The sequence below is a fragment of the Pteropus alecto genome, unplaced genomic scaffold, assembly GCF_000325575.1.
Source record: "Pteropus alecto unplaced genomic scaffold, ASM32557v1 scaffold7, whole genome shotgun sequence".
Taxonomy (NCBI): Eukaryota; Metazoa; Chordata; class Mammalia; order Chiroptera; family Pteropodidae; genus Pteropus; species Pteropus alecto.
Genome location: NW_006494614.1, coordinates 19,634,711 through 19,653,042, shown reverse-complemented (window position 1 = coordinate 19,653,042; position 18,332 = coordinate 19,634,711). Strand labels below are relative to the sequence as shown.

The window sequence follows — 18,332 nt, the reverse complement described above, 5'->3', positions numbered from 1 at the left end:
ATAGCTAGAGTTCTACTTAGCATATTGGACCATAAGTTTAACTCAGCCAAAGAAACCACAAAAAGCAGAACAGCAAGATTGAAAAAGCCTCGGACTTTTTCTTCTTAAACATGAGAAATAAAGAAATTTCTACTTGTTTAAGCCACTGTTATTTTGTGACTTTGTCAGTCACAAAATTTAATCCTGCTAAATACCAGATGTGTTAATTTTGAGGTGTTTGTGGAACTTCAAAGAGGGGTACACAGTTGTATATACTGATATGGAACCAGGCAAAAGATCAGTGTTGGAGACACGGTCTGTAAGTGACCAGCATATAGGTCATTCCCTGAAAGCAAGTCCATGTGATTTTTTTCCAACAGCATTCAGCAGTCTGAATCTAAGAGTGAAAAGGTTAAAAATGTTCACTTAGATATTCATATCTAAATTCATTTTCTAACCACAAGAATAAGGTGATTTAGGGATCAATATTAATTTGCATTTTAAAAGATTACCTTTGAAAATAAAGGATTTACCAGCTATTTTTTGTTTAATTGGCTACTCTTCATAAGGCACTCAGACATGAGGATAGTATAATCAAAACACCTTTTATTGTGGAGAAATTGACTAAAACCAACTGAGAAATAATCTTATGTGCCAAATATAGTGTGACAGATATAATAAATAACAAATAGTAAGGAACAATTACATTGACTTTATTTGTATAAAAAATAAAATATAAATTTAAGCAACTGCAAAGGCAGCATTATTCTTTACAGATTCAAAAACAGATGCTCACAAATCTGAGAAAATACATGTGCAGTTGCCAGTTGAACTTGCTAGTTGTTAATCCTATTGTTCAAAACACTCTATAAAAACTACTCAGAAATTAGGACCTATTTAAGTGCTATTTTGAAATTTTGAAAACATTTTTTACTGTAACCCTCAGAAGCTACAACCTCGTACTGCAGGTACTTCAGGCTAGTGTCTTAAAGATAAACACCCTGGCTTCAAATGTAAGTTATAAAAAAAATTTTTATAATGCTTCCCCAAATTTAAATAGCTAGAAAAGTATTTCAAGTTGTTCTGTATTCCCCAGAGAAAGTTTGAATAAGTAAACCAGCACCTACATGTTTCAATTTGTGAGATTTTACCATTAGTTTTTAAACCTAGACTATCTGGCCTTTTCTCCCTATCACTTGTCAGTCTGCACTGGATCAGGGATCACAAAAATGATTTTAACATAAGATTCAGCAAACTTAATTAAGAAAAAAATAGACTATGAAAATTAAAATCACAACATGTATCTCAGTTGCTTAGTTTTGTGCTTATCCCTTAGTTAGGAATGCCTTGGCCCTTCGTCCCCTGTCCCAGCAGAGACTAGAAGATAGTTTATCAGTGTATTGCCTGCCAGCACCAAGGATCTAACCCACATCTAGCCAGTGAGAGATGGAATTCCTTTGGGCCTCAAATCCACGTGACCTTGAGACCCAGCTGTATCAGTGATGAGGAACTGAACTCACCTTTGGTGCTCCTGATACAGAGGCTCTTCGTCAAGGAGCATCCAAAACCCAAATGAATCAGAAATTAATTAAAATAAATTCATAAAACTTTGAGGTTTGAGAGTTCTTGTCTAGGAGTAGGTGTTCCCGGGAAGGGGGGGCAGAGAGAATATCTGGTGATAAAATGAGGTTAAGAAAATAGGGTTAAGAATCACAAGACCTAGAGTTTTTACCTTGTTCTGATACTAATTAGCTGAGTCTGTTTCTTCCTGCGTAAAGCAAAGAATTGAACTGGAATTATCTCGGGGGTGTCTTCTAACTTTCAAAGTGCAGTATTGGGAATTACAGGTGAATGAATTTAGCAATCTGCTTGAAACCTGGTGAACACAGCACATTCACTTGTTGTATATTCCTTTTGATCTTGGTCTCCAGGAAGTATTTAACTCAGATGTTCTGCTCTGTGGAAAATTTTCTACCACTACCTCTCTCCCTTCAACTGATGTTGGTTCTTTCAAACCAACATTTACATTGTTTTCTTTGATATTTAGAATGATGTTATTTGCATTCGTAAAAGTGCAAAAGGAAGGTATCACTAAATGTAAAAGTTTCCATTAAGGAATTTCCCATTTTGCAATTAAACATGCTAGTAGGTTAAGAAATTAAATGCATATGAAATCATGTAGTTTGTTAAAGGTTATTTGGTTGTCTGGGGTCTCCTAGGATACCTAGTTGTTTTTTCCACCAACCCACACATCCTCTACATTCCTAATAAAGCCTTTGGAATCAGCTTGGCTTTTAAAGATTCTCACCACTCTTTCTATGACTTCACCATATCATTAAAAATCTAAAGTTATTTAGCATAATTTAATATATTAGCAAGATTTATAACTGTATCCAAGGATATAAACTTGTTTGTTGTGACAACCATCTAAACAGTCCAAAAGGCCAAAGAAGAAACACACATGTCAAATTTTCAGTAGTTTTATTGAAAAATGCCTCTTTTGTTTCAGAAATAAATAATATAAGGCAGTGAAATTCACAATCTGCAGTTAAAATATAAAAGCAGCAATTCTATGTTCATAGTCTTGCAAACATTTCCAACTGCTTTTGATAACTAAGAAACATTATATTCTGAAAAAAAAGTTCATACTAAATATACAACACAAACATGCAATTCCATCTCTGCAGAATAATCTGCAATTTGGCATAAATGTTAGTGTGTCTAAAACAAGGAGGTTTAAGGCAATATGAAACTGTATCCAGTTGATACAATAATTTCAGCTACATGGTTTAAGGTCTGTGGTTGTTAAAGGAGATGTATGAGAGCATTCTATGCCATAATATATAACAGAAGATAGAAGAGGAAGATAAATAATTGCAATGGAGTTGACTTTTCCTTCCTTTTTGGCTTTAGGAGGGAAATTACTTGAATCGTGGTGTAATTGGGTTGTAAATAATTATCAGAAAAGATAAACTGTCCTCTCGAAATATACAGTAGTTCTGGGTTCCAGGACTTACTGCTTAACCTAAGAGTTTCACCGAGGCTGCCCGCTGTGCAAACTAAAGGCACAAGGCACGTTCTCTCCTTGCAGCTTTTGTGAACAAAGTATTTTGCAAGCATTTTAAGGGCTAAGGCAAAGATGTCTACAGATTGCGTGCAGCGAGCTAGGCTTCTTGCAGAAACAAGGTTCTCTTAACAGTCAGAAAAGTACTCTTGGATGAAGCAACGCTGGAAGAAACATCGCAGACGAGACGTACATTGCTCTATCTGACCTGTAAATGAGAATCCCAACACCTCCCCCCAGCCTGGCCGCGCTGGGCGCAGTCTCAGGTTCACTGCCCCAGGCCGCGGGACAGGGCGCGCCGCCAGCGCGCGTGGGGAGGATGCTCGTCCGCAGGCTGGTCTGCGCCGTAGTCCTCGTACTCGTCTGTCCGCTCGGGCTCCACCGGCACGATGAAGGGCTCGCGCTCAGGCAGGTAGGCCCCGCCCTCGGGCACGTACGGCTCTGTCCGATTCAACATTACAGTTATGGCATGATTTGGAAGGTACATACACAGCAAAAGCTAAATTATCACCCGAGGTGATGGCACTCCAGTCTTAATCTCCTAACTATAAATAGATAAATTACAATGTCTGATTCCTTCCGTTTGCAGAGAGAATTTGGTGATGCTCAAATAATGTAATGGCACTTATTTTTTAAAAAAAACCTTCAAAGATCCAGCAGTAAATACAATCATTTGCACAAATACCTGGGAAGGGTCAGAGACTGGGCCAAAGAACTGTAAACGCAGAACCTAGGTAGGATTTTCGCAAATCCTCAAGTAACTGTTCATGACTTCAAACTCCTCAATTCAAAGAACAGTTGGGAAAGATGAGGAGGTGAGGGGAAGTTTTGTTGGCTCCTAGAAACTGAACTCTGAAAGTGAAAATCAACTATAACCAGGTAATATACAGTACATGACATTTGTCTGTGGCTCTCTCCCACAGACTGAATTACAGCTGGTGGGTGAGGAACACCAGTGACTACAGCGAAACAGGAAGAAAAAAAGTGATTATAAAACTTTGGTTTGAAAATTGCAATTACAAAACCCAGAATGAGAGTACATGTACAAAAAAATAATAATAATAAGACACATGCCCTGAATCAGACACATCGCTAACAAGCAAGAGATGAGGCGATTCCATTCGGTGTTATTGCAGCATAGAGCAAGCAGCAGGCATTGATGCAGAAGCTTACTGTAGAATTGTTAAGTGATTTTAGTGAACAGGGTCACATACAAATCATTTACAAGCCACAATTAGTTTATTATTTACATAAGACATTTCTCTTTAACCAGGTTAATTGTTTTTCTCAAAATGGCATGATCTTCGCTGGTTAGTAGTTCTACTATGCATCTCTTTCACAACTGAGGCTCCTCATGGCGGTGTATTTGAACTTTTTTTTTTTTTAATAATATTTCTCTACATTATTATTGAAATGCATCAGGCTTAAAAACTAACACCACTGCTTTCGTCTCATTCAGGTTAGTATAAAGAGTCTCCACCCTCCTTTATGATGTTGACCCGGTTCGTTAACCATATTTGTGGTGAGATTTCCATACAGACTCATTTCCTAATAAGCATGTGCGCAAACATCTCAGAAACAGGATTTTCATGTATTCAAACTGTAAGCAGCACTGGCGACTTAGAAAATTTGTTAGCCGGAACCTGAAACAGGTCAAAGATGATAGTTTTTAAAAGTTGAATTACTATGCAAAAAATATATATACACATCCATCTAAGTATGTAATGGTTAAAGAATATATATATATATATATCCATATATTTCCAGTTATTCACACATATCATAAGGCAGAAGTAATTTAAATTTATTTTATAAAGCATTAAATTTTAATTTTGTGAATGGGTTGCATGAGAAATTTACATTAAGATTCATTACTACTTTTGGTCATATGTAAGTAGTCACATAAATATATAGATATATAGATATTTAGATATTCAACTACTCATGCACTATATGCTAGTAGCCAACCATATCAAACAGCAGTATCATTTTTAAACTTGCAAGATGCTTGAGGGTGCGCTGATGAAAAGGTCACCGCTGACCACAGCATGACTTTCTTTTCTTATCTCCAGATCAGCATATTTCCCCTGTCCCCACCTTCCCCAAAATCAGACATAAGAAAATTCAAAACACTAGAATTTTACTACTCTTTTAAAAAATTAGGTCTCAGATTTTATAAATATTAATTCTATGGACAAAGCGAGATAGTGAATTATTTCGATTGCCTGCACCATGTTATCAAATAATTTGCCTACACATTAGATTCCCAATACAATTTCTTAAAATATATATTCTTATTATTGTACAAGTGATGCAACAAATCTCTGTTCTCAAATTTTAGGTTAGGCAAAAAATGTAAAATAAAATAAAAGTCAACTGGTAGCATTCTTTGAACTTTCAAGAAAAATAAGGAGAGTTTTATGATGTGATTTGGTAAATGCAGAAATATTGGAAGGGAGAGAAAATAATTATTCAACTCCAAACAGTGAAATAGTTTTATGTTTTGAGAGAGAACGATATTACTAATCAAAACACACAACTGCAAGAGTTGATATCTTCAAGAAATCCTCAAATCAACCTTCCTTCAATGCTAGGGAACTTCGTTTCTATAAAGATTCTTTAATTCCTACAATGGCAACAACATACCTGGATAGCCTTGCCCGTTGTAAGGGATGCTGGCACACTGGGACGAGTCACAGTATCCAGGAGGACCTGGGGGTCCTCGGATACCTGAGTTTCCAGGACGACCTGGAGGACCAGGAGGACCTCTTGAACCTGTGGACCCTGGTGGACCCGTTCTGGATTCTCCTTGTGGACCTAGTATGGCATTAAAACAAATATTTCCCCTCTTGTTAAAGACATCTTCTGAGGCAATCAACAACACTTTGGAATTTCCACTGCCTCCAGACTAGACAATTCACTAGTGTATAGTAAGAAAATATTTCCTTAAGAAATCACCAATATAAACCAAAGTTTAGAACTTTCTTACCAGTGATTCATCAAAAGTAAATGCCAGAAATCCAACTATTTTCATGATTCCATTCAAAGAAAATTGACTTAGCAAGAATTAAGCCAAACTAAAGATATCAATGAGTTCTCTGATCTGCTTCCACTCTCATGGAGATAAGACTACCTGAAGGAAATGGCTATAATAGCCACATTGGACTGCCCAGAAAACAGGTAAGTGCCTGCCTGCTCTACACCTCCAGACTATGTAAGCAATGTTATTTCTGAATCAAGTGATACTATGGTTAATATAAATGTAAACAAGTAACCACTAAGGCCGACCTTGGTTGCAAGGATCTCATGGACATTATAATGAAAAAAAATTTTTATATCACTTCAGTCTAGTGAAAGAAATATATAACTCGGTAACTACTTTTTCTTTCCAAAACATCAATAAAGAGACTGTAAGTGAAATCTTACAATATGTCGGGCTTTTTAGTGAGAATACTTTTTTTTCAGTCTACTAGCAACATCTTGAAGAATACTGGAAGAAATTAGAAATGACACCATTCTTAAAGGCTGTGAGGCCAAACATAACAAACAGGAATTTCATAAGAAAGAAAAGAGTAACTCTGTGTCACTGAAACTCATACCCTCGTAAATTAAAGTTACAGTGAATGCTTAATTGAACACATTCAAACATTTTTTGAGCAAAGAGAACATAGAAATGAGGAGGTCATACAAGTTGAACTTCTTGCTAAAATATATTCCATGATGGTAGGCATGCCTGAAGCTAAGAGAAGGAAGTTTTAGATCTCTTGGGGGTTTGTGTGCTCTCTTTATAGTTAACATCATGTATTATGTGATATACTAGTAGACCTACCTGGGGGACCAGGCGGCCCTCTTGCTCCTGGAGACCCAATACCCCTTTCACCTTTCTCTCCTGGCAAACCTAAGGAAGGACAAAAAAGATAAAGCACAGGGGTAAGTTATCTGGAAACATGTAGTTTTCATTTTAACTGATAATACTTGATTCAAGTAATTCATTTCCCTTAGTGAAAGCAGAATGTAATTTTTCACAGAAGTTCACTCTTTAAGCCAAATTCTTTCTAGACATTTGTGTAATTCCAGATTCATGGCCAAGAAACAAATCTGGCTACAAGTCAGGGGAAAAAAAAAAATTGTTTGAAGAAAACAAACATGTCTAATATATTTTTTAGAAACAGTTATTAAGAACAGAAATCTTGAACAAATAGTTACAATGCATTGAAAAACATTTTAAAGGTTTCTTATCTTTAGTAGCCTTATTAGTGCAGCATCCACACTATCAGAATTAGAGAAATATCTTAAATTTTCTCCGAATGTTAACTACTACTTTGACAGAAGCCAAATACCCAGAGTCCTGAAACATCTGGAATCAGATAATCCTATTTTTCTTTTTTTCCTTCAATTACACTTATCTACCATAAAATTAAAGCCAAAGAAACCCATAAGACCAGAGCCAGGCCCTGAATAAAAGGACCAAAACATTGTGAATCTAAAACCGTAGGGCTGCTTAAGTACATTCAGTCGCTGCCCAACTCTTGTTAGTCACAACAATTAATACGTTTTAGTGCCCGACTTGAATTTGCCAAGATACAGTTTTTCCCATTAACAACAACAGCCAGAAAATAGCATTTTTTTTTACTGAAATCTCCTAACAAAATCTTTGTTTTCTAAGCTATGGCTCTATGGTTTGTGGCCACCTGAAGAAGACCAGTTTGTGGACACACGACTCTTCTGGGGCTGCCCAGATGAGACTAGTTAGTTTGCCAAGTTCAGTCTTCCACATGCTTTTCAACCTTCCCCAGCTCTTACACTTGCAGATTCCATCCTTTATGCAGCAGCCAGAAATGCCTACCTCGTTCCCCTGGGGGTCCCTGCATCCCTGGTGTGCCAGGGAAGCCTGGTCGCCCCCCAGGTCCTGGTTCTCCTCTGGTTCCCGCACTACCTGGGGGGCCTGGGGGGCCTGGTGGGCCTGGCTGGTTGCGATTGGAGTGGTAATCATTTGGAATCTGATTCAGCATCTGATTGAATCTGTTCATCTGACCTACAGATAGAAATAAGACTTGTTAGTAAGAAACACAAAAAGGGAAGGTGAAACTAGTTTCTCTCAGTGTCTAGTGAAATCTATCTCTATTCCTCTCCCTCCAGGAAACATTCTAATTATAACCCTAAAAAAATCAAACAAAACACTGCAGTCACCAAGGACAAAATGATCCCTAATAAATAACTGTCTGCACAAAATACTGACCAAGTAAGCCACAAGCATTGCTATAAACATAAAAGAGTTGTACAAGTTTAATACGGCTCTAATAGAAAGCCCTGAGGTTTGCCAGATGATGTTCCTCAAAAGAGAACCTTTTTATAATTAAGAAATGATACCATTCTTGTGTGCACCTAAGACGATGATAATCAATGTAAATTGGAATAGCCTGTGGGATATGTTGAAAAATACAGATTTCTGGGCCTCATTTCCAAGAACAATGATTCACCAGATTTAGAGTATGGCCTAGGAGCCCTCATATCTAACAAGCAACACACGTGATTTTAATGCAGGTGTTCCTAGGACCACATTTCAGGAAACACTGATTAAGACTTCTGGAAGAGGGAAATCTGAGTTCAAGGCCACACTTGGTTTGGAAGCACTGAGCTTTGTTGTGCAATGGGCCTCATGAACTGAGAAGAGTTTGTGAAATACAAGGAGGCAATAAAATGTCCCCCCCAAAAGAGACTTTCTATGATCAAGTTAATCTTGGCGGGCCTCCTTCCCGAAAGTCATGGGATAACTTAAAGTTCGTAACTTAAAAGATCCAATGTTTGCTGCTTCCATATATACCCAGATGAAGATCACTAAAAATTCTACACTGAAAAGTCCTTTTAAAATGTGATTTTGTATCAGACCAAATATAACAGGCTTTATTTTATCTTGAGTAATTATTTTATCTTAATGACAATCATTAAAATATCACTAGCCTTATCTACCAGTTATAAAACTGATAACATAAAAATAAGAGATCATCAAAAATGAAATAGAAACATATATCTTAGAAACTATACGACTCAAAGTCTGCATTTTCCTGCAATTAATCAAAAACCATTCACACGTTTAAAAAGAAAAGAAATTTTACCACTTATCAATTGTTCACAGACTTGTCTTGCAACTGCCCGCATCATGTTCTGGGAAGCGATGTCTCCCTTGTTAATTAAATCAATAAGAATAATTAGCACATTATTGCTACAGTTTCACACTTCTATGTTTAACACACAAAATAAATGTAAGTCAAATTTTAAGGAATACATACTCTATCGCCTTTCTCTCCTTTCAATCCAGATTGACCCTGAAATATAGGAATTTCATATATCAGAAACTGATAAACATGGTCTAAAATGATTCATGATTGACATGATGACAAAAGAGAGCAATATTACATTTTGCTTGTCTGTAAAAAGGAATCTAATCCCCTCTCCCACCACCCTCTCTCTGAAGCACATGTCCTCCAAAAGAGTACTGAGATGTGAATTTTATGATCATAATTTAGAAGTTATATACTATGCATACATTTTATGATAGCATTCACAATATAGGCTTGGAACTGAACTACAGGTAAAAATTGCCCTTAGTAACATGACACTTTCTTTTACATTGCCCTGGCTGGGTAATTCAGCTGGTTATTGTAGATTGTCCAGGAGGTTAATCTTGGTTCAATTCTAGTAAGAACCATCGGGCTTTCTGTCAATTCCCTAATTAAACATATATCTCTTCTTCCAATGATTTTTGAGTGTGTGTGTGTGCATTGGATATAAAAGGAACCATATGTCTCCTTTATTAAATAATTCAATCCAAATGGTGGTCCCACATCTAAACACAACTGCAGAATGTTTATTCCTACTTTATCAGGCCTCTCGCTGACCATGAGAGGATCTTGGAAAAAGTTTTTCTTATAGTGCAAGAAGTTTTTGTCCTTTAGTAATGTATTTACAGACTGCCAACTGCTATCACAGAAAGAACATCCAAACCATTGACAAATCTAGTGTTCAGATAATATCCCAAACCAAAACAGGTCTTACAGTCTCCAAAACTTTTGCCTAAACTACTCCAGTATCCTCCTAGCTGGTCTTCCTCCTTCCTGTTTTGCCTTTTTAGTGTATATTCTCCACACAGAAGCCAGAGTGATATTTTTTTAAAGGAAAATTAGATCATGACACTCTTTGAGCTCCAAGGGACTCCCATGACACTGAGGAGAAGAATTCCTTATCATTGCCTAGGTGGTCCACATGATCATCAACCCAGCTATCTTACTTCGTCTTCATTCCCTTGACTTTGGGTACCCCGGGCCTCTCTGCTGTTTCTTTCACATGCCAGACTCATTCTTCACACAGGGCTTTTATTCATGTTGTTCCCACTGCCTGGAACCCTCTTCCCACAACTCTTCAAACAGCTTGCTCCTTCACTTCATTCCAATGTCACCACCTCAGACAGGCTCTGACTACTATATCTAAAATAGCCATCTCCCCACCACCATAATTACTCTCTAACCTCTTAGTCTGTTTCTTTTTTCTTCATGTCATTCGTCATCACCAGAAACTATATTATTTATTTACATGTTTTTGGTCCATAACCCACTAGAATCTCCAGGACAGGAAGACTTTGTCTTGTTTACTGTTGTATCCCCAGACCCTAAAACACTGACTAGCACATTTAGGCACTAAACAAACAGGTGTTGAGTAAATGAATAAAAATATTCCACAAGCAGTTCTTGAAAACATCTACTAGACAACATCAGGTGTTGTAAGTACAAGGTATCAATCAGTTATAATAGCTAATGTCATAAGCTAACCACAAGTAAGCCAAGCTCTCTGCTGAGACCTTTATACACTCATCTACTAGTCTGGATTTTAGAAATTAAAGATAGAATAGAGAAGAAAAGGAGAGGCAATTTGCCACTTTAGAAAAACAAGAAAGATAAAGCAAGAAAAGGATGTCGATATAGTCCAAATAAATGTTACCAAATTATAATCATAGGAAAAACTGGAGTTTGGCTCTCCATTTGCCAAAAGTACTGGATTCTTATAGAAACACTTATTATTGATTGGGAGCCTTTTGTAAATTTCAGGGAATTTTTTTTTCACATTTACTGCTACTTCAAGATTGTTCTTAGGGTGTTTTCTTTTTAATTTACTGCAACTCTGAGATTGTTCTATATAATATGGTTTGTAGAAATTATCTTTATTGCCAGTATCTAAAGATCACATTTCAAGTCAAGAAAGTAGAAGTTTCTTTCAAGTTTCTGGCTATAACCATCAATTTCATCAGTAACATTCTTACATAGACCCTTATTTTGGCCATAGTAAAATGAAATAGAATTCTGAATAGGTAGAAAAGTTCCAAGTACTTTTAACTGCTCTTATGAAGTTTCTGCCATGATTCATTAAGCAAAAGAGAGTAATAAAGTCATGTGCTAGGGTACACAGAGATTATAAAGTATATCAGGAGTCTTTTAATCTTTATGCTGCTTGCTTAATTTTATGTAAACATAGAAGGGAAGCCATGACACATAAAGATTCTACCCTAAGTTTGATTGACATTAATTTTTTTTTAAAACTTGGGTTCATGTAACTTGGACAATACCTAAGAAAAGAGAAGTTCAGTCCAGAGGACAGTCCTGAGAGGTTTGTGTCACTGCTAATAGTTGGACCTAATTGTCTTTAAGATAAATTTTTATATTTCAGAATTCTATTCAGACAAAAAAAAAAAATACTGCTTAAAATAAATTTGTGCTTTGAACATACAAATAAGGAATAATCTGTAAAGAATATGAAGCCCAAGAGTTATTGTAAATACTTCTGGGTATTTTAGGAACTTCAAATTCAGTTTTAGAAATACTAATTTGAAAATACCAGATATCTCAACTATTATTTTAACCAAAATATCTGGGTAAAAGAAAGTTAAACTGGATGTAAACTTGAGCAGGGCTGTATAAAAAAGTTAAAAAACAGATTAGATCAAGGCTTTTCATTCTGAGACTATGTTCTTAGTAGCCTCAAGGAAAGAGAAAAGACCAAGTGGCTTGGCTGCACGATACTGCCAAAGAGTTAATATCTGCACACTGCATATAGAAGCACCATGCACCATCATCATGTATTTTTCTATGTTAAGCAGCACGCCATTCCTAAATAAAAAGAATCATTCTGCTGACCCAGCTTTGAGTGTTTATACAGTGCAAAAATATGTGCCTTGGCTCACAACCCCTATGACCACAGTTTTCATCCCAGAATATTCTAACTCAGAGAGAAAACCTTTAGAACTAGTACCAAGTTAAATCCATGGGTTTAGCATAGTTTCAACAAATGCTTCAAACACATTACAACAGAGATAATGTAAATATGCCAAAGCAGTATCCTCTCTACCGGTGGCCAAAAGTAAAATGACTCTAGACATGCAAGCTGTCCACTTACTGGTCTGCCATGATCTCCTGGCTTTCCTGGTTTCCCACTTGGTCCCGTGACTCCTGGAGAGCCTGGGCTTCCCTATAACACACAGGTCAGGAAAGGGAATGTCATGATGAAAGAAAAATCCCATCTAAAGTAAACTAACAAAGGATAGCCAGCTTCTTAGCTTTTAAATGAAGCAGCACATAATCACATATTAAGGAAGAGTAAAACCAAATTTTAAGTTAACATGAAAGAAAAAACTCTTGAAAATTCCCATTCAATCTTTAAGGACTGTATAATTCTAAAATATATTTTGAAACCATTTGAAAAATTATATATAATCAGTTTCATAATTCACAGACTGTAGTCCCAGTAAATTTATTACAAAGTGAATCTGCAGAGAGCAATCGATGTTTTTTAGTTTATTTCTATTATATAACCAGACAACTCATCAAAAGACAAGAATGAAAACTTTGGCTGGGGAAGAAATTAAGAAGGTAGCCAGTTTTTGAGCACCACTGTGGCAAAGTCTTTCCTTGTCTGATGGAAATTGCACTTTCAGCCTAGAAATTTCCTTTTGTTTGGTACATTCTCCATATTTCCACTTTCTTCTGTCATATCAGCACCCTTCACCCCCTCAAAACCATAAGAATTTCTCTTTGTTTCTTTTAACACAGCTTCAAGACATTTGAGCCATATTTTCTGTAGAATAGAATATCTACTAACCAATACATTATGTTCTAAAACCTAAAATTTTCCTAAAATGGAATCACCAAAATTACTAAAACAATCCTTTACTTCATCAATTATGCAAATGTTAAGCACAATAATAAATACTTGAGTGAAAGTTTACTATACATTTAAACTCACCTTTACCTGAGAACATATAAACATAAATAATGATTGTTTTAACATACGCTCTTGAATCTTCATATCATGCCATAAGACAAAGAGCATTCATCACCTCAAAGAATTTGTGATCTCACCTGGATGCAGGTATACAGATGCCACTTTCAAAATCATTGACTGCAGTATTTGCCCCAAAGATCTTAATTAGAAAGTTAACTTGAGTAAAAATTACTTCCTCAGAATAACTGATAGCTATTCAGTAACAAATATTCTTAAAATTCAAATATCAGAGACGACAGATTGTTAAAATTGTGGATTACGAAGTAACTGGTGAAATCATAACATTTCACTACTCAATGTGGGGATGGAAAGACTGAGGTACTAACTACAGACTGAATTCGTTAGGGACGTTTTCATATTTTTCAAATATAACTTGATTAAAAAGAAAGATCGTGTTTTAAAACACCTTTTTCCTTACCCCTTTTTAATTTAGGAAAATAAAAACAAACAGCAACCTCAATGGCATACCCCACAGCATAGATGGAATGCACCTCAAAAGCCAGGTTTACAGGCTCTTCTCCAGCAATATTGAGATAGGGGGACAACCCATTCCCTTCTTACCGGTGGTCCAGGTGGACCCCTGGGTCCCATTGCACCATCTTTTCCAGTAAAGCCCTATTATAAAAATAAAATTAATTATGGATTAGTGAGATAATTACCAAGTGAAAAGAAGTGACACTAAACTGGTTGCTAAGTGTGAACGGTGAAGGATTGAATCCAATTTGTTGTTTGCCGATAACTATTCAATATAAAGACAGATATAGAAAAAAATGCTTTCCAATTTAACTTACACCTTTTATTGAATAATTAATTTCTATACTCATTCATTAGATAGTTATAAATATAACTATTTGAAAGCTCAAACAAATCTTCTCCAAAGAAAGGATTTCTTTCAATGAAAATGCCAGCTTTTGCTTTTGTAAGAGTGTGAGGAAGTCTAATGGAAGACTAACCCTTTCTACTAAAAAGTCAATGTCCACAAACTGGCCCTGGAAGGATCAAAGTAGGATAAAAGAAATGTTGCTGAGACAAACATGTGATCTCATAAAAGATGAAAGAAAGGCCAGCCACCTGATTAGAAAACTCCCTCATTCTGTAAGCAACAGCCAGACAGCCAGGGCAGGACTACTGATGTCTCTACTCCTCGTGAATTTCTCTCCTCCCCGCCCAAAAAAAGAAGCAATACTGTCTTAACCACTCTCCCCAGTCAAAGCAAAGAAAATCCTCAGTCTTCAGCTAATTTTTTAGTGGCCCATCTCTCCTCTCCTCATCTCACAGGACAGACCTGACCCTCGTCAGTGCCGGGCTGACTGGGAAGAAGAGCTCTGTCCCCAGGGCACAGAACAACCTCGCACAGGCTGGCTCTTTGGCTCCAGTGCCCCATCTCCACACAGTGCCAAATGACCTCTGCCTGGAATGAGTCACTATGCTACCAGTTAACATTCATCCCAAAAGCAGGTCTCTGAAATCCAGCCTAGGATTTCTGAGTCAGATCATTTTTTATGGTTGTTGCATTCCTCTGTCAAAGGAGATTTTTGTCTAATTTTCTGCAGAGAATAAGAGATAATTTCATCCATATTCTTGGATTCCAGCAAAAATCAAGAACATTTGGATCACTGCCTGCTTAAGTATCCACACTGCCATTGATTTTACAACAGGAAGTTTAAATTATTTCCTTAAAATTGTTAAAAGTACTCTACCCTCCCTGCCAAAAATTTTTTTTTTCTCTGAAACTTAGAGATAAAAATTTCAGACTGTGTTCTGGAAGATCTAAGCCTGCTTAACAAAAAAAAAACAGGCTTCAAGTTCATTTGATATAACATCAACATTTCTTCTGAGAGCCACTTAAGAAGCAAAAATGTATTGGTAGTATTGTTTGGACAGTATGAATGGCATTTCTTCCATCTAGATTTCTCCAACTGCTATATAGGACACTCTTTTTTTTCTTTTTTTTTTTTTTTAGATAACTATCATATTTCTGAATAATCCTCCTTCAGTCAACCTAAGAACATTTTTTGCCAATTTTATTGATGTATAATTGATACTTATGGTATAGAAGACAATGTTTTGATACATGTATTCATTGTAAAATAATTAGCACTACAAGGTAATCACCATAATCATAATCATACCTATCGCCTCACATAGTTATCATTTTTGAGTATATTGAGAACATTTAAGATCTACTCTACTAACAAATTTCAACTATACAATAGTATTATCGACTATAGTCACTATGCTATATATTAGATCTCCAGAACTTATTGATCCTGCATTATCCTGTATTACTGAAACTTTGTACCCTTGACCAATATCTCCCCATTGTCCCTGTCCCTCTACCCCTGGCAATCACCATTCTACTCTCCACTTTCATGAGTTCAACTTTTTAAAAATTCCATACATAAGTGAGATCATTCGGTATTTGTCTTTTTGTACTTAGCTTATTTCACTTAGCATAATGTCCTCCAGGTTCATTCATGTTGTTGCAAATTATAGGTTTTCCTTCTTTTTTAAGGCTGAATAGTATTGCATTCTGATATAGTGCACAGAGGCCAGAGATGCTGCTAAGCATCCCCCAGTGCTCTTCCTTATTTCACTTAGTATAATGTTTCCACAGTTCATCCATGTTGTAGCATGTGTTATACTTCCTTTTTATGGCTGAATAATGTTCTATTGGTTTTTATATACCACGTTTTGTTTATCCATTCATCCATCAATGGAAACTTAGGTCTGATCAACCATTTTCTTTTAGGAGAAACATATATCTAATTTGGGGTGAGTAGGATTTTAGTCTGATGGCCTAGAAGGGCTATGATTCATCTGCAGAACTTTGTGCTATAATTTTATTCTCTATTTTCAAAGCTGCAGCAATTATTGCTGCTTTCTCCCAATGGGAGGGTGGCTCAGAAGACCTACGGTTGTCTTCACAGATACACATGTATCTGATACCTGTTCTTGCAATTATTTTGTTACTTCCTAACACTCCACAAAGCTGTGTCTCAATTTGAACATCATCTATGTTGAAGACAGCCCATGCATCCTGTCCCTACCAGCTCCACCTTGGTAACAATCTTCTTCCCCACCATAGTCTTTGGGCTTGCTCTCTTGAATTTTCTTCTCTTCTATTCCCCCACAGGGTTAAGGTTTCTTTCTTTCTTTCTTTCTTTCTTTTTTCAGCTAAGATGTCCATATCCAAAGTCTACCTAACTTTCCAAACTTAAATTCCATCAGCTGTGCACCCTACTTTCAGCATTAATGGTAGGAAACCAAGTGGTGGGTAGGTGTACAAGGCTGTGAGGGAAAGATTAGAACTATTTCCTTAAAAGTCTCCTTGCTCACAATCCGAGGGACCTGGGTAGCTTCGTCACGAAGTTAGATTCTCAGATTAGAATTTGAGAGTAGAAAAGGCATAGTCCTTCCCACTCACTCATTTTTAAGAGAAGCAGTGATGATGGTGATGGCTGCCTGAACTGCCAACTCAAAAAGAGCATGTAGGTGGGACCTGCACTGGAAACCCACCATGTCTGCATGAAGCCCACGCAGGGAGAGTGTGATGAGCCAACAGGCTTCAGTAGTAACAGCAGGAAATGAGTCAGTCCATCAATACCTGTTGGTTGTGGCATTTTTGGTTTTGCTTTCTATTGAATAGACTGACTTGTCACCCTTGCAATCTTCATTTTTGTCTTTTATTGTGAAATAATTCAAAAAAACAGTGTCAATCTCAAAGGCATCATGTTAATATGTGTGTATGAGAGAGAGAGAGAGAGAGAGAGAGAGAGAGACAGAGAGAGAGAGAGAGAGAGAGAGAGTGTGTGTGTCTCTAGGTCCCAGACTCCCAGAGAATACAGTCTTCTCTTTGACCTCTCTCTCTCTCTCAAACTCACAAGTAGGCATAGGAGCAGATAAACCTCATTGGCATATCATCCATTGCTTGGTATTATCTGGGCAAATTTTTGGTCCATCTGAATGACCTTCCTGTTCCGCCCAGCAGTGTCTTAGAGGTGTGAAGGTAAATAAGTCAATGTTTTTAATGACAGCTATTACAGCACTGGCCCTCTCAGATTCTGCTGTTAGTCATAGATGTTAACTTTTGATTAGTGAGAATACAGACTACTCTCAGATCGTTTTCTGAATCATAAGATACTGAAAAGTCATTAGTTCCTTGGTTCTAAAATCTCTTATCAAAGTATTCATGGATTTCCTGCACTGGTTTCATAAGTCAAGAGCAAACCTGAAAGCTTTTACTTTTTAAGGCATTTTTCCCCCTGCTAAGTACCAGCTGTCTATCTCATCATCAAGGCCTAGAGGTGGTATCTGAGTTCTGAAGGTGTAAGGAGGATGGCCTGACTTTGTGGACAATGCCCTGGAAATAAAGACTACTCTCAGAGTTACATAAAAGCTGTCTCATAACAAAAATGTTAATTTTATGATCTAAAACAATCTGCTAAGCTTCTTAAATCTCTTTCTAATCAGGTTAAATTCCTTTTATGGACTATTTCTAAATCTGATAAAATAAAAAGTTTTCCCAAAATTAAAACTTCAAGGACTCTCCTAAAGTCTCACCATTTCGTTTCCTACAACTTGTGATTGATCTGATAGTTTTTCAGCCTTCCAAAAGATATGTAAACTCTGCTTCCCAACCATGCAAACAAATTGTCAAGGGTGCTTAATTAATTGGCAGCAGTGCAATATCATTTTCAACATAATTATAGCTTGCCCAAGAAAACTTACTCTATCTCCAGGAGGTCCCATTGGTCCTGGTGGGCCAGGTAGGCCTGGGGTTCCCTACATTAAAAGAAACAAACAAATGAAACACTAATATACTTCTTGTGTGGGAAAAGATACTTGTTTATGCTCCAAAATGTTAATAAGTAAAGATAAAGAAAGAAAGAAAGAAAGAAAGAAAGAAAGAAAGAAAGAAAGAAAGAAAGAAAGAAAGAAAGAAAGAAAGAAAGAAAGA

General features: G+C 36.7%; 1 protein-coding gene across 4 annotated transcripts in view; it reads right to left on the bottom strand.

Annotated features, from left to right (window-relative positions):
• Positions 1-2,443: 2,443 nt before the first annotated feature.
• Positions 2,444-18,332, bottom strand: part of COL12A1 (collagen type XII alpha 1 chain) — a 110,599-nt gene continuing 94,710 nt past the window's right edge. For 3 of the 4 annotated variants that reach the window (XM_006926377.3, XM_025042896.1, XM_025042895.1), the window contains 9 exons: positions 18,104-18,157; positions 13,934-13,987; positions 12,488-12,559; positions 9,334-9,369; positions 9,160-9,226; positions 7,890-8,078; positions 6,873-6,941; positions 5,690-5,860; positions 2,444-3,484 (listed from right to left, as the gene is read on the bottom strand). In XM_006926377.3, coding sequence (XP_006926439.1) covers positions 3,312-3,484; positions 5,690-5,860; positions 6,873-6,941; positions 7,890-8,078; positions 9,160-9,226; positions 9,334-9,369; positions 12,488-12,559; positions 13,934-13,987; positions 18,104-18,157 — 885 coding nt within the window. In that variant the 3' untranslated portion in view covers positions 2,444-3,311. Of the gene's footprint in view, positions 4,687-5,689; positions 5,861-6,872; positions 6,942-7,889; positions 8,079-9,159; positions 9,227-9,333; positions 9,370-12,487; positions 12,560-13,933; positions 13,988-18,103; positions 18,158-18,332 lie in introns of all 4 variants that reach the window. The other variant, XM_015600423.2, reaches the window with a different exon arrangement.